At 35.6% G+C, this 20,120-nt stretch overlaps 1 protein-coding gene across 4 annotated transcripts in view; it reads left to right on the top strand.

The window, feature by feature from the left end:
- The window catches only part of LRBA (LPS responsive beige-like anchor protein), a 766,360-nt gene that overhangs the window by 681,240 nt on the left and 65,000 nt on the right, over positions 1–20,120 (top strand). For all 4 annotated transcript variants that reach the window (XM_031010185.3, XM_055385519.2, XM_055385518.2 and 1 more), the window contains exon 48: positions 812–979. In XM_031010185.3, coding sequence (XP_030866045.3) covers positions 812–979 — 168 coding nt within the window. The remainder of the gene's footprint in view (positions 1–811; positions 980–20,120) is intronic.

The following is a 20,120-nucleotide window of genomic DNA, read 5'->3' as shown; positions in this document are numbered from 1 at the left end:
GTTAGCATAAGAACTCAATCAACATAACTAAATAATTTGGTTACAGATGTTGAAATAGACTACAAAATATTTTAATTCTAGAAAAATAATAAATATTTCAAGTGGATGGTAAATTTTTAACATTTTCACATTTAGTTTCCCAAAATAGTCTTTGCCTTGTATGGCCTCCTTTCTTTGAAGCATAAATCGAGTACCTGTCACAGGCCCTGAGTTACAAATGTGACCAAGATAGGCCCAGTCCTGGTTCTCAGTGCTGTCAGTACGGTAGAAGAATACTGAAACTTACACATTTATTATAATTAATTATGCCAAGTGCCAGAAAGCCTCTAATTATAAACAAAGGAGGACAGATTCTGGTAGAAACTAGGACATCAGATAAGTTTCTTTCTTTTTTTTTTTTTTTGAGATGGAGTTTCGCTCTTTTCCAGGCTGGAGTGAAGTGGCGTGATCTCGGCTCACTGCAACCTCTGCCTCCCAGGTTCAAGCGATTCTCCTGCCTCAGCCTCCTGAATAGCTGGGATTACAGGCGCAGGCCACCACACCCAGCTAATTTTTGTATTTTTAGTAGAGACCAGGTTTCGCCATGTTGGCCAAGCTGGTCTCAAACTCCTGACCTCATGGTCTGCCCACCTCTGCCTCCCAGAGTGCTGGGATTATAGGCGTGAGCCACCGCGCCCGGCCACAAGTTTTGTTTTTTAAAAATCTTTGTTCACAGTAAAGTTAGTGTTAAACTTTACTGCTTGCTCTAAATGTCTCTCTATATTTTTAAAAAGGAATTCAGCATAGTAATACAATTTATATCTTTTTTCAGGCCCTGGAGAGTGAATTTGTTTCCTGCCAGCTTCACCAATGGATTGATCTCATTTTTGGCTATAAACAGCAAGGACCAGAAGCTGTCCGAGCCCTCAATGTGTTCTATTACTTGACCTATGAAGGAGCTGTCAATCTGAATTCAATAACTGATCCTGTGTTGAGAGAGGTAAGTTATCTGAATTGAGAAAGCAACTTATAGTCAGGTATATTTAAACTAGAAGGAGCTAGAGAACACCTCCCCCATCCTTTGATTTTAGTGATGAAGAAAGTGAAACTAGATGTAAAGTGCCTTAAGCAGAATAATTTATCAGTGACCTAGCAAGAACTTGAACCCAGAGGTTCCTTCCAACAAAATGTTTGACCCAATATAAGATGACGGCTTTTTCTATTTGAACCTGTTAAGGTATCAATAATCTTATTTATAATTTTATATAACTTTGGGGGTTACTCATGATTTTTGTAGGAAAACAGTAATAATTCATTAAAGAGATATGATTATGAGCATAAATTTATTGAAATGTGATAAAACACATATTTATATGTAATACCTAAGAACATATATAACCACATAGAAGTTAATGGGGGGGTTGAGGTCCAAATCTTTCCTATGTGATCAAATTGTTGTTAGATGTTACTGAACTTGTTTTATTCTTGTCATTTATTTTCTCAAGTAAAACACTTAAAACATGATTTTGGCAAATGCAGCACTCACCAAAAAGTCTGTAGAAGACCTTACTTTTTTTTAGTATTTCTAATCTAATTATGCATCCTTCTAATTCCAATATACTTCATATGAAAAATTATAGAATTGAACGATACAACCTTAATCTGTACAATTTTAGAACACAACTGCGTTTAGGAAACCAGGAGCTTTGATTCACGGGGCAAGTTATGTATCACTTTGAAGGGAACATTATTTGTAATGTGTGAGATTTGCCATTTTTCCCTAGCACTTGATGCATTCTTTTATAGTTCTACTAAGATCTGATCATGCGGAAGGTATGTAAGTACATATTTAAATAAATTGGCATATTATCACCTGGCTTATGTGCTAGATAAGTGAGCATGCACACAAAAGCACTGTGTACTAGATGTACACTTGCATTAAATTGCCCAAGTTTTAAATTGCTATGTTTCAGTTTTAAAAACTGTAGTAGCAGAGAATTGGGTCACATAAACTCTTAAAGACTCTTCCAGTTGTTCAGTTTTTTGAAAATACTCCTTCTGGGGGTATTTTATTTGATCAGAACATCAATTGACTGTATGACACAGAATATACATAGGATTCCATAAAGGTATTGAGGTGAGAGCAACATACAGGTAGTGTTACAAAACACTGCATAGTTTTATTGTTGGGATAAAATAGCATAGGCCTATTTACTTTCTTTTTTTTGTGCGTTTTGGCAATATTTGAACATAATACTTTATTCTGTTAAATGCCCATAATTCTTCAACAAATATACCAGCTATTTTTGTTTTCTCCTGTTAACCTGTAGTAATTATCCATAGCTCTACATAGCTGATATATAACTGAATTCGCACTGTAGAATTGATTTTATACTCTCTTAAAAAGAGATTGGTTGTATTTGATATACCAGCATATTGTTTTTTGTACCAGCATAAATTGGTTGTACTTACTATGCCAGTATATATTTTTTGTGTCACTATATGCAATCTCCGTATTTCTAATTTTGAAATTCTGTAATGTTCTATAGAGTTGCTGTGAAAATATGCTTAACACTGTTTCTCTCAATGCAAGATCCTATTACTTAAAAGACTTGTCTCTTGGTATGTCCAAGATGACATAAGTAGCTCTACTTTTCATTAAAGGTTACGCAATGTTTTCATGATAAAAATGTCACTTGGCCTATATCTGTTTGTCATGGCTAGTTAACAAGTAGTACACTCAATCAGCTAGCTATTTCCTCTGTGAGTCACTCTATGTGCTTGGCTTTTTATTTTTATTCTGGATTGACCACTGTCCCCACGTACACACCAATGATTGTTTAAGGAAGTTTACTGTGAATTAATCTAGAAGAACACTGTCTAGAATTTTCTGCAGTGCTGGAAATGTTCTCTATCTGCACTGTCTAATAAACCATGAACCATATGTAGTTATTGTACATTGAAATGTGGCTAGTGTGACTAAGGAACTAAATGCTTAATTTTAATTAATATAAATTTAAATAGGCACAGATGACTAGAGGCTACAGCATTGTACAGTAGAGAGTTAGAAGACTTATGTTTGTCTTTGACCATGTTTTCTTACTCTGAGTTCAGCGCATGTGATCAGACAATGGGAAAATAAATGTTAAATTGACTTGGTAGGATATTTCAAAGTGAGAATACTCCATGTAGACATTAGATATATATTTGAATATAGGTGTAAGCTCAATTATATTTTTTCTTTCACCTAAACTAACACATTATAATTTCAAATAAAATTCTTTATTGTGATAAATATATATAACATAAAATTGAACATTTTTACCTTTTTTTTTTTTTTTTTTTTGAGATAGAGTCTCACTCTTTCACCCAGGCTGGAGTGCAGTTGCACAGGCTCAGCTCATTACAACCTCCGCCTCCTGGGTTCAAGTGATTCTCCTGCCTCAGCCTCCTGAGTAGCTGGAATTACAGGTGCCTGCCACCACACCTGGCTAATTTTTGTATTTTTAGTAGAGATGGGGTCTCACCATGTTGCCCATGCTGGTCTCAAACTCCTGAACTCAAGTGATCTGCCTCCCTCGGCCTCCCAAAGTGCTGGCATTACAGACCTGAGCCACTGCCCCTGGCCATTTTTACCATTTTTGAGTTTACAGTTCAGTGGCATCAAGAACATTGACATTCTTGTACAGCCATCACCACCATCCATCTCTAGAAATGTTTCATCTTCCCAAACTGAAACTCTCTAAGCATTAAACAATAACTCCTCATTCCTTCCTCCCCAGTCCCTGTATAATTACAATGCTACTTTTTATCTCTATAAATTTGACTACCCTGAATACCTCATAGAAGTGGAATGCTGCAACATTTGTCTTTTTACGTCTAGCTTATTTTACTTAGCGTAATATCTTCAAGATTTGTCCATGCTATAGAATGTATCACAACTTCCTTTCTCTTTAGGCTGAGTAATATTCCATTGTATATATATATATATATATATATATATATATATATATATATACCACATTTTGTTTATCCATTTATATATCAATGGGCATTTTGGGTTGTTTCCATCTTTTGGCTATTATGAACAATGTGGCCAAGAGTATGGGTGTACACCATCTGTTCAAATCCCTGCTTTCAATTCTTTTGGATATATACCCAGAAATGGAATTTCTGGATTATGTGATAATTCCAAGTTTAACTTTTTGAAGAAGCATCATAACAAATAAGTTTTTTTTTTTTTTTTTTTTTTTTTTTTTGAGACGGAGTCTCACATTGTTGCCAGGCTGGAGTGCAATGGTGTAATCTCGGCTCACTGCAACCTCTGCCTCCTGGGTTCAAGTGATTTTCCTGCCTCAGTCTCCTGGGTAGCTGGGATTACAGGCATGCACCACCATGCCTGGCTAATTTTTGTATTTTTAGTAGAGACGGGTTTTACCATATTAGTTAGGCTGGTCTCGAACTCCTGACCTCATGATCTGCCAGCCTTGGCCCCCCAAAGTGCTGGGATTACAGGCATGAGCCACCGCGCCCGGCCACAAATAAGTTTTTAATATTTATTTTTTATGATCAACTTTTGCTAAAGACTGTTAAAACTTTTGCTTTAAGTTTGACTTCCTTTTCTTCACCACAATCCTAAGTAGTTAATTATGAGAAAATTAAGCCTTAACTGATAGTCTTCCACTCATCACACCCTAATTTGTTTTTATATTATACTTTATATAGACATATATATAATATATATTCTGTATTAGATTTGGCATTTATTAAACATGGCCTGTGATATTCTAAGTCTGGTAGGTATTTGATATTCTTGAAATGAGAATATATCGCTTTGTTACTTAGCACTATTAAAATAAATACACACATTTAATTTATAAAACTTTCTGAATATCATTAAAATAAATGGGGCCAGGCGCAGTGGCTTACACGTGTAATCCCAGCATTTTGGAAGGCCACGGCAGGAGGATCACTTGAGTCCAGGGGTTCAAAGAGCAGCCTGGGCAACAAAGTGAGGCCCCATCTCCACAACAAATTTAAAAATTGTTTGGGTGTGGTGGTGTACACCTATAATTCCAGCTATTGGGTGCAGTGGGAGGTGGGAGGATTGCTTGAGCCCAGGAGGTCAAGGCTGCAGTGAGCCATGATTGTACCATGGCAATCCAGCCTGAGCAACAGAGTGAGACCCTGTCTCAAAAAAAAAGGTTGGGGGGAATAGTCTTTTAGTATAGCCTTTTCATACCATTTACCAGTGCTAAATCCTATAGTACAATGCAGTTTGATATAATAGAATGAACAAAGAAACAAACAAATAAATAAATATGAATTTGAGTCATGGCCCTGATGCCTACTAGTTGTGTTCCTCAGACTCTGTTTCCTATATGTAGAAGTCATACGATAATGCCCACTCTACAGAGGATGAGATGACATATAATGCATGTAAACTGCCTGGCATGGTGCCTATCCCCTCATAAGTACTCAGCAAGTGTTAGTTCTTTCCCTTATGTTGCTCACAGTTAAATCCCTGGGTTAGAAAACACAGCTATAAAAGGAATATGAACTACTGATTAGATCATAGAAAGAATCATAAAACGTTAACACTGGAGAAGTTATTAGAGACCATTTCCTAGTGGACGCATGCTGAGTTCATTGTTAAGTGAGGCAAGAAAGCAGAAAACATGAATAGGTCATTAATTTATTCCTTTTTTCCAACAACCTTTTACTAAACCCGAATCATGTAATAAGGTTAAAGGGTTGAAAGGCAAAGTCCCTGACCTCCCTCAGCTAGAGTTCATTATCTAATGGGAAAATAAGTGTAACTAAACAATAATAATACAATCTGATAAATTCAGTACAGAGATAAATATATGTAAGTATGTATGCACAAGCATAGGATAGGTACTAAGCCCAAACTGATAGAATCCAGGCATGTTTTCCAGAGAATGAGAGGCTGGAGTTGCATATTGAAGGATGAATAAGATCATTGGGTAGAGTCATGAGCAGAAGTTACCTACACAGAGGCAACTGCATACCCTTCCTGCACATAGATAAAAGAGATGACTAGAGAATATGGTATATGTGGAATGAACTAAAGGTTAGCAGATGAGAGAGAGAGAGACACAGGAGCCAGATCTTAAACAGTCTTGAATACCATAAAACATAATTTTCAGCAGGGCATGGTGGCTCACACCTATAATTCCAGCACTTTTGGAGGCCAAGGCAAGAGAATGGCTTCAGGCTGGGAGTTCAAGACCAGCCTGGGCAACATAGCAAGACTTCATCTCTACAAAAAGATGAAAAACTTATCTGGGCATGGTGGCACATACATATAGTCCTAGCTGAGATGAGAGGTTTGCTTGAGCCCAGGAGTTGGAGGCTGCATTGAGCTATGATCCTGCCATTGCACTCCAGCCTGGGCAACAGAGTAAGACCCTGTCTTTAAAAAATAATACTTTTAACTGCATCATAAGGCAGTAGGGAACCACTGAAGGTTGGTGACATAGCCCTATGTTACTAATATGTTTGTTTAGAATCTGAAAGAAGATTGAACAAATAAGAACTAAAAAGTACTGACTGGATTTTTCTAAGAGGTCATTGGTGATCTTAGAGAAGTAGCTTAGAAGGTAGAGGATTGTGTTATGAATGGGAGATGTTGAAGTAAACACAGTAAATAAAGAAAATAATTTAAGCTTTATTGAGATATAGTTCACATATGTTACAATTCACCCATTTAAAGTTTATGATAGTTTTTAGTATATTCACAGAGTTGTACAAGCATCACCACAATTTAAGAACATTTTTGTCACCACAAAAAGAAATCTTTATATGCACCAGCAATTGCTCTAAAGGATAATTTTTTTTAATGAGTAAATATTGGACTATGTTTCTATATTAATGGGAAAGATCCAAAAGGAGGGAAGCATGTCAGACATGCAGGAGAGAAAGTGTGTAATACACTGTCAGGCTCTGTGTGAAAGTGGAGAAGAACAAAACCCAGAGCATAGACAGAGATAAGCACTGAACAGGAGGGAACAATAGGGCCTCATCTCAGATTGGAGAGTAGACGGATAGCATGGGGACTTGTGTAAGTAAATTGTGTATGAATGAGGTGGAAAGGCAACAAGATTCTGTTTATGAGGGTTTGTGCTAAGGATGAGATAATATTTATGCTTAATGGGTGCTGCTCAATAATTATAATTTCCTTTCAATATTGTTTTTCTGTGTTTTCAACATCAGGAGAATAGGTGTAGAAAAAAGTTGAACAGAGAGGGATGTGTGTGTGTGCACGCCTGTGTGTTTGTGGAGAGAGAGAGAGACGGAAAGATAGACACAGGTGGAGTTTGCCATGGAAGTATGGTGAAATGTATGAAAAAGGATTGAAGGTGCAAGGGTGGCTGATGAAACTGTTAAAGGGATGTTGTAGAAAAGATGAAACGTGAACCTGGGCTGGATTGAGTAAATAAGAAAGGAAGGAAGGGAGTGATAAACTGGGAAAGTTTATCCTCTCATTCATTACTAATTCATTTATTCAACAAATATTTGTTTTGTTCAGGATGCTAAAAATGTGGAGATGAGCAAGACAGGCAAAGTCTGTTCCCTCCTGGAGCTCACATTCTAATGGGGCACACAGAAAATAAAATTTAAAGACTGTAATTTCAATTATAACAAGTGCTATAAAGAAAATAGAAGTGGGTAAGGTGATACAAAGTGCCGTGAGGGTGGAGAACTGTTAGAAGGGATGGTTAATGACTGCCTCTCTGTCTTCATAAACAGTGTTTCCTTTAAAACTTTAGGATCGGAGTACAGCTAAACAAGGGCACCAGGGAGTTAGCTCCTACTGCTCTCCCACAGCCAAGCATGTCCCTGCAGTGCCCAGCCTGGGACAGCCTCCAAGTCAAGTCTTGTCACAGGCTTCTTGCCAGTTGTGAAACTTTCACTATTGCCTTCTACTAATTTACTCCCCACCCCTACCTCCAGGCCACGCCTCTCTTTTCTTCAGAATCTTCTCTAAGGTGCTTTAATATCATTAATATTAGCACATTTGTGTATCTGCTTGATTTATATTAAAGCATTATTTCTGCAAAACCACAATCATGGTACAAGGTTAGATTTGTACCTTTCCAGTATCAAAAGCAAATTAGACTAATTTCTGTTCAGTAGCTATACTTTTACTTATTTCTGTTCACTTCTATACACTTAATTCAGTCTGGAAATACGTTCACAGTCATACAGAGGCAAGTTGTGTACATACAAGTCATGTAATCACCTACTATTTTGGGAAAAGCGCCATTCTTCTTTAGAAAGTTTCCATTGTATAATGAATGGTTAATACACATGGCATAGTAAGTGATCATAAAAATAATCTCTCTATAAAAAGAGCACTAAACGATAGAAATAATAACCATAAGAGGAGGAAGAGTAATCAGAGAAACAGCCTGCAGCACATTAAACTTTTATGTTGTTTTTAATTTTTAGAAAACAGCTGGGTTATCAATATACAACTATGTCTGCATTTACATATATCACACACCAGAAAGAATTCTTTTTCGGACAAATATGCTAATCTTTCAAAAAATATCTTGTGACCCCAACTTAAGAATATAGTCTTATCTTTATCTGTTTAGTCTTCTTTATTTCTCTGTATTTTGGCACTATTCTTTTTTTCACTGCCTTTAACATTTTTTTAATCTATTCTAGTTCCTCAGTATTACATATATTCTTTTATAGATAAGGGACAAATAAATAAAAGTTGGTCATTTTCTGATTATTCTGCTGATTTTGATTTGGCTCATTCATGTCTTTTCTTTCAAACACAATCTTATTAAGCCTTTCTAACCCCGTTTTTGAAAAACGTAAAACCCAAGGAAAGAAGAAATTTTCAAAAAAGATAAAAATTAGAATATTTGAACTCAGAGTCAGATATGAGTAAGAATAACTATTTTTACAAATAAAAAAAATTCTCTTAAAATCCAAATCCACAAATTAAATACATGATGAATTGAATATTTTATAAAATAATTTTCCCTCTTCTAAAAGATTTAACATAAGTATTTTCCTTAAATTAATATAGTTAAAGTATAATCGTATCTATAGGCATGGTTTCTAGAACAATTCTATATCCTTATCCAGAATTCACCCATTAATTTTCATATAAATGCTATTTGCAATATACAAAGGTTGAGAGCTATCTAGATATTAGTATCTTAGTATGAAATAGTTCATGAAGTTTAGTAGGTAAGAAATATATTTTTTAAAAAAATACACATATATGCATATGTCTGTGTGTATGTAAATAAATATATATATATATATTATATATATGGCAATGTGACAGTCACTGAATACGGGAGCACAAAGGAGACATTTCTAACCCAGGTTAAGAAAGTATCAACTGTCTGAGCATAATCCTTAAGAAATTTGAGTTAAGTCGGTGAAGCAAAAGAAATGGAAGGGACATTCAAAGCAGAGAGTATGGCATGTGGGAAAGAGCACAGTATGGCTCTATGACTTGAAAAAATCATGTGGTAGGAAGGGAGAGCATAAGAAGTTGGTGATAGGCCAGGCAAGGTGGCTCACACCTGTAATCCCAGCACTTTGGGAGGCTGAGGCAGGAGGACTGCTTGAGGGCAGGAGTTCGAGACCAGCCTGGGCAACATAGTGAGACCCTGTTCCTAAAAAAATTAAAATACAAATAATTAGCCAGGCGTGGTGGTATGCGCCTGTAGTTCCAGCTTCTCAGGAGGCTGAGGAACGAGAATTGTTTGAACTGGGGAGGCAGAGGTTGCAGTGAGTTGAGATCACACCACTGCACTCTAGCCTGGGTGACAAAGCAAGACTCTGTCTCAAAAGAGCAGCTAGGCTGGTGAGATCTCTAAAACATATTTGGAAACCATTCATATCTGTTCATCATTAGTTCAAGCCGCCACCATCCTCTCCCCACTGGACTAACGCTAGTAGACAAGGTCATCTTTTTCTGTCCCTGCCTACCTACAGTCCACTTTCCACTGAGCTGCCAAAGTGGTATTTGAAACTGTAAGTCAGATCATTTCACTTCCTTCTTAAACTTTCCTATTTCACATCAAACATAGAATAAAATCTGCTTGACTCACATGATCTGGCCCTGCATACCTCCCTGATCTCATGTCGTCTGTTCTCTTCCTCATCGATGTGTCCTGTCACACTGACATTTCTGTTCCTGATTACATGAAGGGGAAGGCCTTTGTAAGTCTAATATCAAAGCTAAAAATCGTTAAGGAAATTAATATATTCACGTATAAACACTACATGAAAAGGATGTTTCTGTACATCTAAAGCAACAACAAATAACAAAGTACAGGAATAGAAAACTCATGAAAGATGAAATGCAAGTCACATATGAAAAGCACTTTAAGCTGGGCACAGTGGCTCACACCTGTAATTCCAATGCTTTGGGAGGCCAAGGTGGGAGGATCGCTTAGGCCCAGGAGTTTGAGACCAGCCTGGGCAAAGAGCAGGACCCAGTAAGAGAAGTAGTTCATCCTCACTATTAATCAATGACATTAAATTGAACACACAATAACATTTTTGTCCACTAGATTATCTAAGATTAAAAATAATGAAAATTTTAATGTTGGTGCAGTATGAGAAAACAGATACTGTCATATATTTGGTGAGGATGAAAATAGGTTGAATCTTTATAGCAATCTGTATCAATTATTAAAATGTTCATGTTCTATTTACTTAGAACTCTAACCAAAAGTAATAATTGACCAAGTGTGAAAAAAATATTCAGTTATATAGTTGTTCATATGTATTAGTCTGTTCTCATGCTGCTATGAGGACATACCCGAGACTGGGTAATTTTAAAGGAAAGAGGTTTAATTGACTCAGAGTTCCACATGGCTAGGGAGGCCTCAGGAAACTTACAGCCATGGTGAAAGGGGAAGCAAACATATCCTTCTTTGCAAGGCGGCAGGAGAGAGAAGAATGAGAGCTGAGCGAAGGAGGACGCCCCTTATAAAACCATCAGATCTCGTGAGAACTTACTATCACAAGAATAGTATGGGGGAAACCACCACCATGATTCAGTTACCTCCGACGGGGTCCTTCTCACGATGTGGGGATTATGGGAACTACAATTCAAGATGAGATTTGGGTGGGGACACAGCCAAACCATATTATCATAATAGCAAAAAAAAAAAAAAAAAAAAGGAAAAGGAGCAACGTAAATGTCTGGTAGAGAAGTAGTTAATTAAATATTGGTAAATTTACACAGTAGAATACTGTATATCATCAAAAATGTTGCTGTGTAAATCTATATGTATTACCATGGAAGAATATTTTGCCATATTACAGTGAATAATAGACAATGTTATGGAACATTTAAAATACAAATGCATGAGGAAAAGTCTGGAATTATGGACCCCAAAATGTTCATGGTCATTATCTTTGGTTAATGAGACCATGGAATTCTTTAATTTGCCTCTTTCTATATTCTAAAAAATTATGTCTCTTGAAAATCAGAGAGAGAGAAAAAAGCCAAACACAACTCTTTCTCCCTTTTCGGGGGGAAACAATCTGCTTCTTGAAAATTTGAACAAGCAATGTATGTTAACATGAGGATATGAATACTGACTTTGTTTTTGGCTGTTCAGAGGTCTTTTGTAATTGCGTTCTGGGTTTTGGCCATGTTCTTTCTCAACATTCAATGTTGTTAGGGTACTGACCGTCTATAATGATCTTCATGTAACTTTGACAGGAATGAAGGAATTTACAATTTCTTAACTTTCATCTCACTCAGAAATCAGAGTACCTCCAATCTCTTAATTTTCTATATATGTTATTTAATCTACATTAAATAACATATGGGAGTTTTCATACTTTTTAACATTTGAGTTTATTTCTTCATTTTTCCTATCATATTTGAGGGAGAGCACAAAGAACACTTCTACTTTCAGGGAAAATATCTTAGGTATATCGCTGTTAATTGTAGTTTTTGTCATTATCTAAAAGCAAGAAGGCTTTTGGCTTAGATTCCTGAATTCTAGAACTCTGGGTTCACTATTTGTGTGTGCGTGTGTCTGTGTGTGTGTGTGTGTGTGTGTGTGTGTGTGTGTATAATTAAATAGTTATACAAAGTGCTTTAAAAATGTATTTATGAAAGCAATACATGTTAACTATTTCAAGAGTCAAATAATACAAAAAGTATAAAGTGAGAGACTAGAAAGCTCTCATCCTCAAATTGGTAACTAATGCCAGAGTCACATGCTAATGTCTAGCTATAAGTTCCTCTTTGATGCACTTTGATGTGTATGTAAAGAAAAAAAGCCTCTGCTACAGAACTCATCGTCCTTTCCTAATGCCTGAAATTCTACCATTAGAGATCACTTATTTGGTTACAAATCCTTTAAAAAAAATCCTTTCCAATCATATGGCTGTCTGTGAGTAAGACTGGACAGTAGGTTTTGATAAAAGGAAAAGTACAAACACAGCAGAGGCTGGAGCAGTTGTTGTATAGGGGACACCAGGGCAGATCTTGGGGTGCACTGGAGGTTGGAAGAAGGGGTGGGGGTTCAAAGGCTGAAAGATACTTGCAGGTAGATGTTGCTGTCAGACAACCTTAATATGAACAATATTATCTGTGCTTTTTCATCTTGTACTTTGTTATAAGTACTTGGTACATTTCCTCTAAAAGTGTCATTTTCTTCTTTACTTTTCACGTAAATACATTGTTTTATGTTTATGTGAGTTCAGAAATTAATTAAAGTTTTAAATTTCCTTTTGAAAATGGAACTCAGCTCTATTTGCATTGATAAATAGGGGAGAGGGGAGAGCCGTGATATTGCCCAGTTTAAAGAATTACTGTATACAAGTGACCTCAACATGAAAGTAAAACCTGAAAATTTTCCCTAAGTTGTGTTTAGTGTCAGTGGTTGGTTTTCCCTCTTCCAAATTTATCCTTCCAAATGCTGTCTTAGCTATGCGTAATCACTCTGAGGTCTGTTTTCCAAAAGAAGCAGCAGCAGTGTTTAAGTTTACATGACCCCAGTTTCATGACAGCAGTAGCAAATCAGATATCTTATCCAAGGAAAAGCATTTTTGGCTTAGAATTCCATCAGTCTGTTGGTGGGAGTCAACAGCTCCAACACTGCTGCAGAACACTGGCTGCAGTGAATCTTTCAGAAAGCATAAACACAATTAGTATTTATAGCATTGTTAACATTTGTTAAATAGTTGGGGGAGTGGTCTGTAAGCCTGTTTCAAGCAGGTGGCGCAAGAATCTTTGTTGTGACTGTGGTGAGATTTAAGAGTAGGACACGATTACAGTGGTTGTAGCAATATAATAAATTAGGAGTATTGAATACCGAAGTTAAGATTTCATGCAGCCACAATTCAAAGTGTTATAGAAATAATCATGAAGTACCTCTGGCCAAAAGTGTGTTACACAGATGGCATATTTGACACAGTGCAGGGCAGGAACTGTACAATGAGAAGCCAAATAAACGGTAAGGCTTAGTCAGGTTTTAATTGAAAACCTACATTTAAAATACCATAAAATTATGCCAGACTTTCTTTTACTTCAAAACCACAATAATCAGACAAAAATTCCCTTATTCAATTAAATGAGCATCAAAGTTGTCAGTAAAGCTACTCTTTGTATTTTGCTCATTATTATGTCTTTTGCAGACTTACTAGTTAAGTTAGGTGTAACTAAATTATACACTCAAGGACATGAAGCAAAATATTAATATTTTTATGATTTTTTTTCCTATTAACTACCTACAGAATTCTGAGCCGTTCTATTATACTGATGACTTTTGTCATGAACCCCTGTTTCCTTTCAGGCACCATCTTTACTTCATCTAGGTCACTGTTAGCAAATGAATAACCAATGACTGCTGCTTTTCATGACATAGTTTAAACATATTTGTTTGGTTTTGAGAAATAATTTAACCTTCTTAATGTGAAAATTAACTCTCTGGATGTGGTTGAGTTTTTTTCCTTTAAGAACTTTACTGTGTTTTCTCAACATTTGCTTCTTAGCATTGGCAACCTCTTTGAAGACATTCCACTTATTTTTCTAGGCAGGCTGCTTTATCTACTCATTTCCAGTAGCCAGAGATGGAGGTGTTTTGAATGAGCACATCAATGTTCTAGACAGAGATACTGTTTGAAATTATCCATGAACACAGTGCCGCTGAACATTATTGAGTGACGTTTGTTTCTGTTGGTTGTGTCTGCTCTGACTAGCTGGTTTCTTTCAGATTGGCAGCTGGGATTATGCTGTAGTAGATGGACAGCTACAAGAACTGGAGATTGTAGTGAGGCTGGGTTGGGACTCAGTTTAATGTGCCTGAAAAGTACGGGCTCCATTACAGGCACTAATGGAAAAATCTGTGTGCATTTTCACAAATTATAATTACATCATATTTTGTATTAGTAACTTCCATAATAATATTATTTGAGTAGATATGCTAGTATAAATACTCCTTTCCCTCCCTAATTTTGCTTCTCCCCCTTCTCTTTGCATTATTATTTTAAAATATGTTTTACTTTATTTAACAAGCTGCTCTTTCTCTTTGTTTTTTATGTACTCCATTCCATCATGATATGTATTTGTTTCCAGTTACCTGATGCATTCTGAGTGCTTCTTGGAGGAAAACACATTATTTACTTAAACAAGTTTATATTTAATTAATACTAAATGATGGCAAAAATTGCTAAAACTAAGGGATCCTTGGAATCAGATACAGATAAGTTAAAAAGTAAACTCAATATTAACAAAATTAATTTTATAGCAAGGCCTATAGATTTAAGTTTTTGACCAGTTTATCAACTGAAGTTGTTCTTAGATGGTTACAGAATATTCCTTGGGAGAGGAGCAGAAAAGATAACTATTGGGTACGGGGCTTAATACCTGGGTGGTGAAATAATCTATACCACAAACCCCCAGGACACAAGTTTACCTATGTAACACACCTTCACATGTACCTCTGAACCTAAAATAAAAGTTAAAAATATATGTATTTCTTGCTATTATGTTAATGGATAAATTAAACTTCGTAAAGGCCAAGCACAGTGGCTTGGCCAGGCGTGGTGGCTTAGGCTTGTAATCCCAGAACTTTGGGAGGCCAAGGCGGGCAGATCATTTGAGCTCAGGAGTTCAAGACCAACCTGGGCAACATGGCAAAACGCCATCTCTACAAAAATACAAAAATCAGCCAGGCATGGTGGCACACACCTGCGGCTCGCTGCTACTCAGAGGCTGAGGTGGGAGGATTGCTTGCACCCAGGAAACAGAGGTTGCAGTGAGCTGAGATCATATCACTGCACTCCAGCCTGGGTGACAAAGTGAAATCCTATCTCAAAAAAGAAACAAAAATAAAAACATTTATTGAGTGCTTACTTAACCCTAGCCAGGCACTGTGTTAAGTCTTTAATATATATGCTGTAATAATATCACACACTTACTGATAGCTTAGTATGTGCCATGAACTATTCTAAGTGCTTTATATATACATATATATGTGTATATACATACACACATATATACATGTATATATATATACATATATACACATATATACGTGTATATATATATGTATATATGTGTGTATATATATATATACACAGCCACACATACACATATATTTTTTGCTGAAATAAGGTCATACTCTATATACTTTGGTAGTTAGAAATTTTTCTTTCTTTTGTATATTATGAACTAGTTTCTATGTCAGGTATATTCAACTCATTTTAATGGCTGCATAGTATTCCATTATCAGAGTTTAAGTAGTTTTTTTATTCCAATTTTTACTGTTATAAAGAGTGCTATAATAACTTTCTTTGTACCTAAATCTTTTTGTCTTCATCTGATTCTTTCCTTATGAAAATTCATAGAAGTGGGGCTGGGTGTGGTGGCTCATGCCTGTAATCCCAGCACTTTGGGAGGCCGAGGCAGGCGGATCACCTGAAGTCAGGAGTTTGAGACCAGCCTGGACAACATGGCGAAACCCCATCTCTACTAAAAATACAAAAATTAGCTGGGTGTGGTGGTGCGTACCTGTAATTCCAGCTACCAGGGAGGCTGAGGCAGGAGAATCACTTGAACCTGGGAGACGGAGGTTGCAGTGAGACAAGGTTGCACCACCGCACTCCAGCCTGGGTGACAGAGCGAAACTCTGTCAAAAAAAAAAAAAAAACCAAGACAAAACAAAAACAACTTTATAATGTTATACCAAATATTTGCAGACCTTTTTTTTTAAATTGTCTGTTTTAGATTTTTTCAAAATGAAAATTGTTTTGTTATGCTTATTTCAAAAATAATACATGCTTTGTGTAAGATATCAATTGGTATAAAAATGAGGAAAGTATAAATTTTTATTCTGCCAATCTTTTCATCCTTCCTCCATCAGAGAAAATAGCAAATAATAGTTTGGAATATACCCCTCCAGATTTTGCATGCAAGTGTTCATGCATATGTATGTATGTATGCACATAACACATGTAAGTATATGTGTGTTATATATATACACACACACATATATATAACATACAAACTTGACTTTTATCTAAATTCTTAGATATCTGTCTTTATGTCTGCATTCTCAAAACTAAAAACATTAAGTCTTTCAAGTCCAAATTTACATAGAATCACTTCTGTTGAATTTCATTTACTCTTCTATGTATTAATAGATTATTTTGCAAATTTCATTGAAGATATCCTCTGCTGTATATTTTGAACATTTATCTGCTTGAGTTTTAAATATTCCATATCCTGGTGTATCCATTTTCCTGAAAAACTATTTATCTTTTATGTTTATGCTTTATAAAGTTTGAATTCTGTATTTTATTTCTCAGGCATTTAAAATATTTACATTTTAATCTTAGAAGACTCTTTTTAAATAATTTGAGTTAGGTTCATTATACTACTTTTTAATTTTGTGAATTTATTGCTCTGACAACTAAAAACTGTTAATAACTTTGTATTTCTTTCCTAAGGTTAAGTGGGAGTCTGGTTTCCAAATGTTTCTAATGATGCTTTGCCTTTCTTTCTTTTAATCCAGATAGAGATGTTATCCAAACATCTCTGATTTTCTCTTTTGGGATTTTCATCCCATTTTTACCAAATATATTTACTTGCTATGGGTCCTTTTTTGGCCTTAGCAGTTACAATATTATCAGGATTTTTTTCCTTTAGGAATTAAATACAAACGTAACCATATCATGATTAAGTAGTCATTTGATTAATATGTTTTTAAACTTAACTGATATCGAAGCTAAAGTTGAACCATACCTCCAAAGGACACTGAGGCTAGTCAGCTAGACGGTAAACTTTGAGTAGAAACCTGTCAAATATCCAGCAAGTGTTCTACAGTTTAAGTTCAAACATCTGAAGGGAAAGAAGAAAACTGGCACAAGTAATGGTATGATACCACAGTAGACATCACTGGATGGTCTTAGTGTGACTTTTTAAATATTGAAAAGAATTTAATCCATGAAGTCTTGTTGGAATGCTTAAACATTTCTTGGTAAAGAGGTAGATTAGAATCTTACAGCAGATTTCTTGAACTTAATTTTGGTAATGTGAGAAAGTTTTAATATATTAATAAATGACATATCTTTTCTTAATAAATTATTTTGTCTCTATTTCCCTATTCCGATTTTATAGTGTGTTCAGATGTAAATATGTAGGTGATAAAATACAATATCAGAGTTGTGTGCTTAAAAAAAAGGGCATATATATTAATTGTGTCCATATGTTTAAGTTATTTCTCCCCTACCCTACATCTTAAATAAAATTTTACAATATTTATTGTTGGTTACTAAGTGCTGTACTGAGTTAACTTGTTTCCTCAGTTAGATTAAAAAGCCTAGGTCAGAGAGACTAAAATAGTCTTTGTTAAGTTGAAGCCAAATACTACACTGTCACTAAGCCAAGTTTACTTTCCTTTACTTTTATCTCTTATTTCTTTCTTCCTTTCATTCTGTCTAGTATGTGTATGTATAGTCTCTCTATATATATTGTCTTTTTCTATATATAGCTATAAAATCATGCAAGTATGAAATAGTTGGCACACACAAAAACAATAGAATACACAGCTTGTTGAAAATCTCTTCATAATATTTCCATTTGAAGATCCATTAATACATTCTCTAGGTAATATTTGAGATGCTGTTTATAAAATATAAATATGTGGTTTTACTGGAATGTCTTGAAGTATTTGCATAGTCTTTTTTATTACTATATATCTCAACATCTGGAATGCTGCCTGCTGACTTCAGGTTTTATTATAGAAAGTAGTAACAGGCTATTTACAGAAATAATTGGGAATTGATGAATAAGAATATTATTAATAAAGCAAGCTTTTTGTAGAAATGTTTTAATATAATATTTTATTCAATACTAGGCTGCTCTGTGATTGTGGTAGTAGTGCATTTCTTAGCTGCATCCCTCCTAAATTAAGTTGATTTGCATGGAGATTCACTGGGTAAATATTTACTGAGCACCTACTATGTGCCAAGCTGTAGAAGCACAGAAATATTAGGCAGTCTCTGATCTAAAGGAGACTTATAGTCTGATCAATAAGTTGGAAAATTAAACCAGTAATTAGAATATTAGATAAATAGGCAGTAAAAGTTTATGCATGTTGCTACAAGAGCAAAAAGGGAGGGACAGCAACAGTCTGGGTGAGGTCAAGAAAGATCTCCCAGAGGCCAGAGATGCCTGAGCTAAGTCTTCAAGAATGAGGAGGAAAGAAACCACCCAGAGAAAAGGAATAGCAAATATATACAAGGGTTTAAAGGCAATATGATGTTGATTATATGTCACATTATAGAGTGGTGAAATGGACAGTGGTTGGGGCTAGATAACTATTCATCTTAATGATGAGTAGTTGGTAACATTTATTGAGTGCTTGCTTAACCCTAGCCAGACACTGTGTTAAGTCTTTAATATATATGCTGTAATAATATCACACACTTACTGATAGCTTAGTATGTGCCATGAACTGTTCTAAGTGCTTTATATTATCTCATTTAATCCTCACAACTCAATAAAATATTGACAGTTATTATCACAATTTTTAGAAGAGGAAATTAAGGCACAGAAGCTTAAGTACCTTGCCCAGAATCACTGAGCTAATATGTGATAGTGGTAAGATTTGAACTGAGGCTGTCTGATTCCAGTGTCTGCATACTTAATCCTATGCCGTGGTGCTACCCAGGGTAAGGATTTGGAACAGAAGGCTTTGAGTCACATAATCAAATTTGCAACTTAAGGATTGAACATCTCCTTGCAAGTCTGAGTATATTCAGCCCCTTAGAAGAAATATGAAGGCTGCCAGCTAATGCTTATATTTTTGGTCATTGTAAGATATTTTTATTCTCAGTATAGTCTTGCATTAGAAGTTAAAAAAAATAAATTGTTTAAAGGCAGAAGCACTCTGTTAATTTTCAATGAATCTATCTAGGACATTGTCTAGATTGACCCCACTTTAAGATAACCTAAAGCCAAAATGTCTTAATAATTATTGAAGATGGCTAATGGATATGTGGGGATTCATTATCCTATTCCATAACAAAAAATGTTACATAACTGAATGTCTAAAAAGTGATCACCTAGCACCAAAACTCTCTAGGTGAAGGAGAGTTCATTAAGAACAGTTGAGGCATTTGGTAATGTTTGTTAAACTACCCTATTACCAACCCACCTTGCTGAACCATACAGGGTTTAAGGATGCTTGTATGTTTCCTGTTATTTCACACCTCATTTATGCCTTTAAATTTTTTATTGCTCTATATAGAGGGCTGAATAGGCAAGTGAAGATAAGGCAAGAAACATAATCACTTGAGGGACTTTTTCAAATCATACATATTACCCCAGGATTTCTCACTTGACCTTAAGAATTACTACTGTAGTGAGACAATGGAGTGTTGTCCTATCCTCCAGTATGCTGGAGCTGAAGAAATGAGAATTACTGCCTTTAGTGACATCTTTCAGAGCTTCCCTGAGAGACTCATTTGGTCTCTTTGTAATAGCAAATACCAGCCTTTACTTAACACTCCTTATCCTCCCCTGCAACCTCAGTCAGCCCTCATCAAGAAGTGTGCTCATCTCTCAAGCTTGGTTTTGTCCCCAGTCCAACCATAGATGAGCCATA

Source organism: Gorilla gorilla, chromosome 3 (genome assembly GCF_029281585.2).
Source record: "Gorilla gorilla gorilla isolate KB3781 chromosome 3, NHGRI_mGorGor1-v2.1_pri, whole genome shotgun sequence".
Lineage (NCBI taxonomy): Eukaryota > Metazoa > Chordata > Mammalia > Primates > Hominidae > Gorilla > Gorilla gorilla.
Note: the sequence above shows the minus strand (reverse complement) of the source record. Positions and strands in the feature narration are given on the sequence as shown.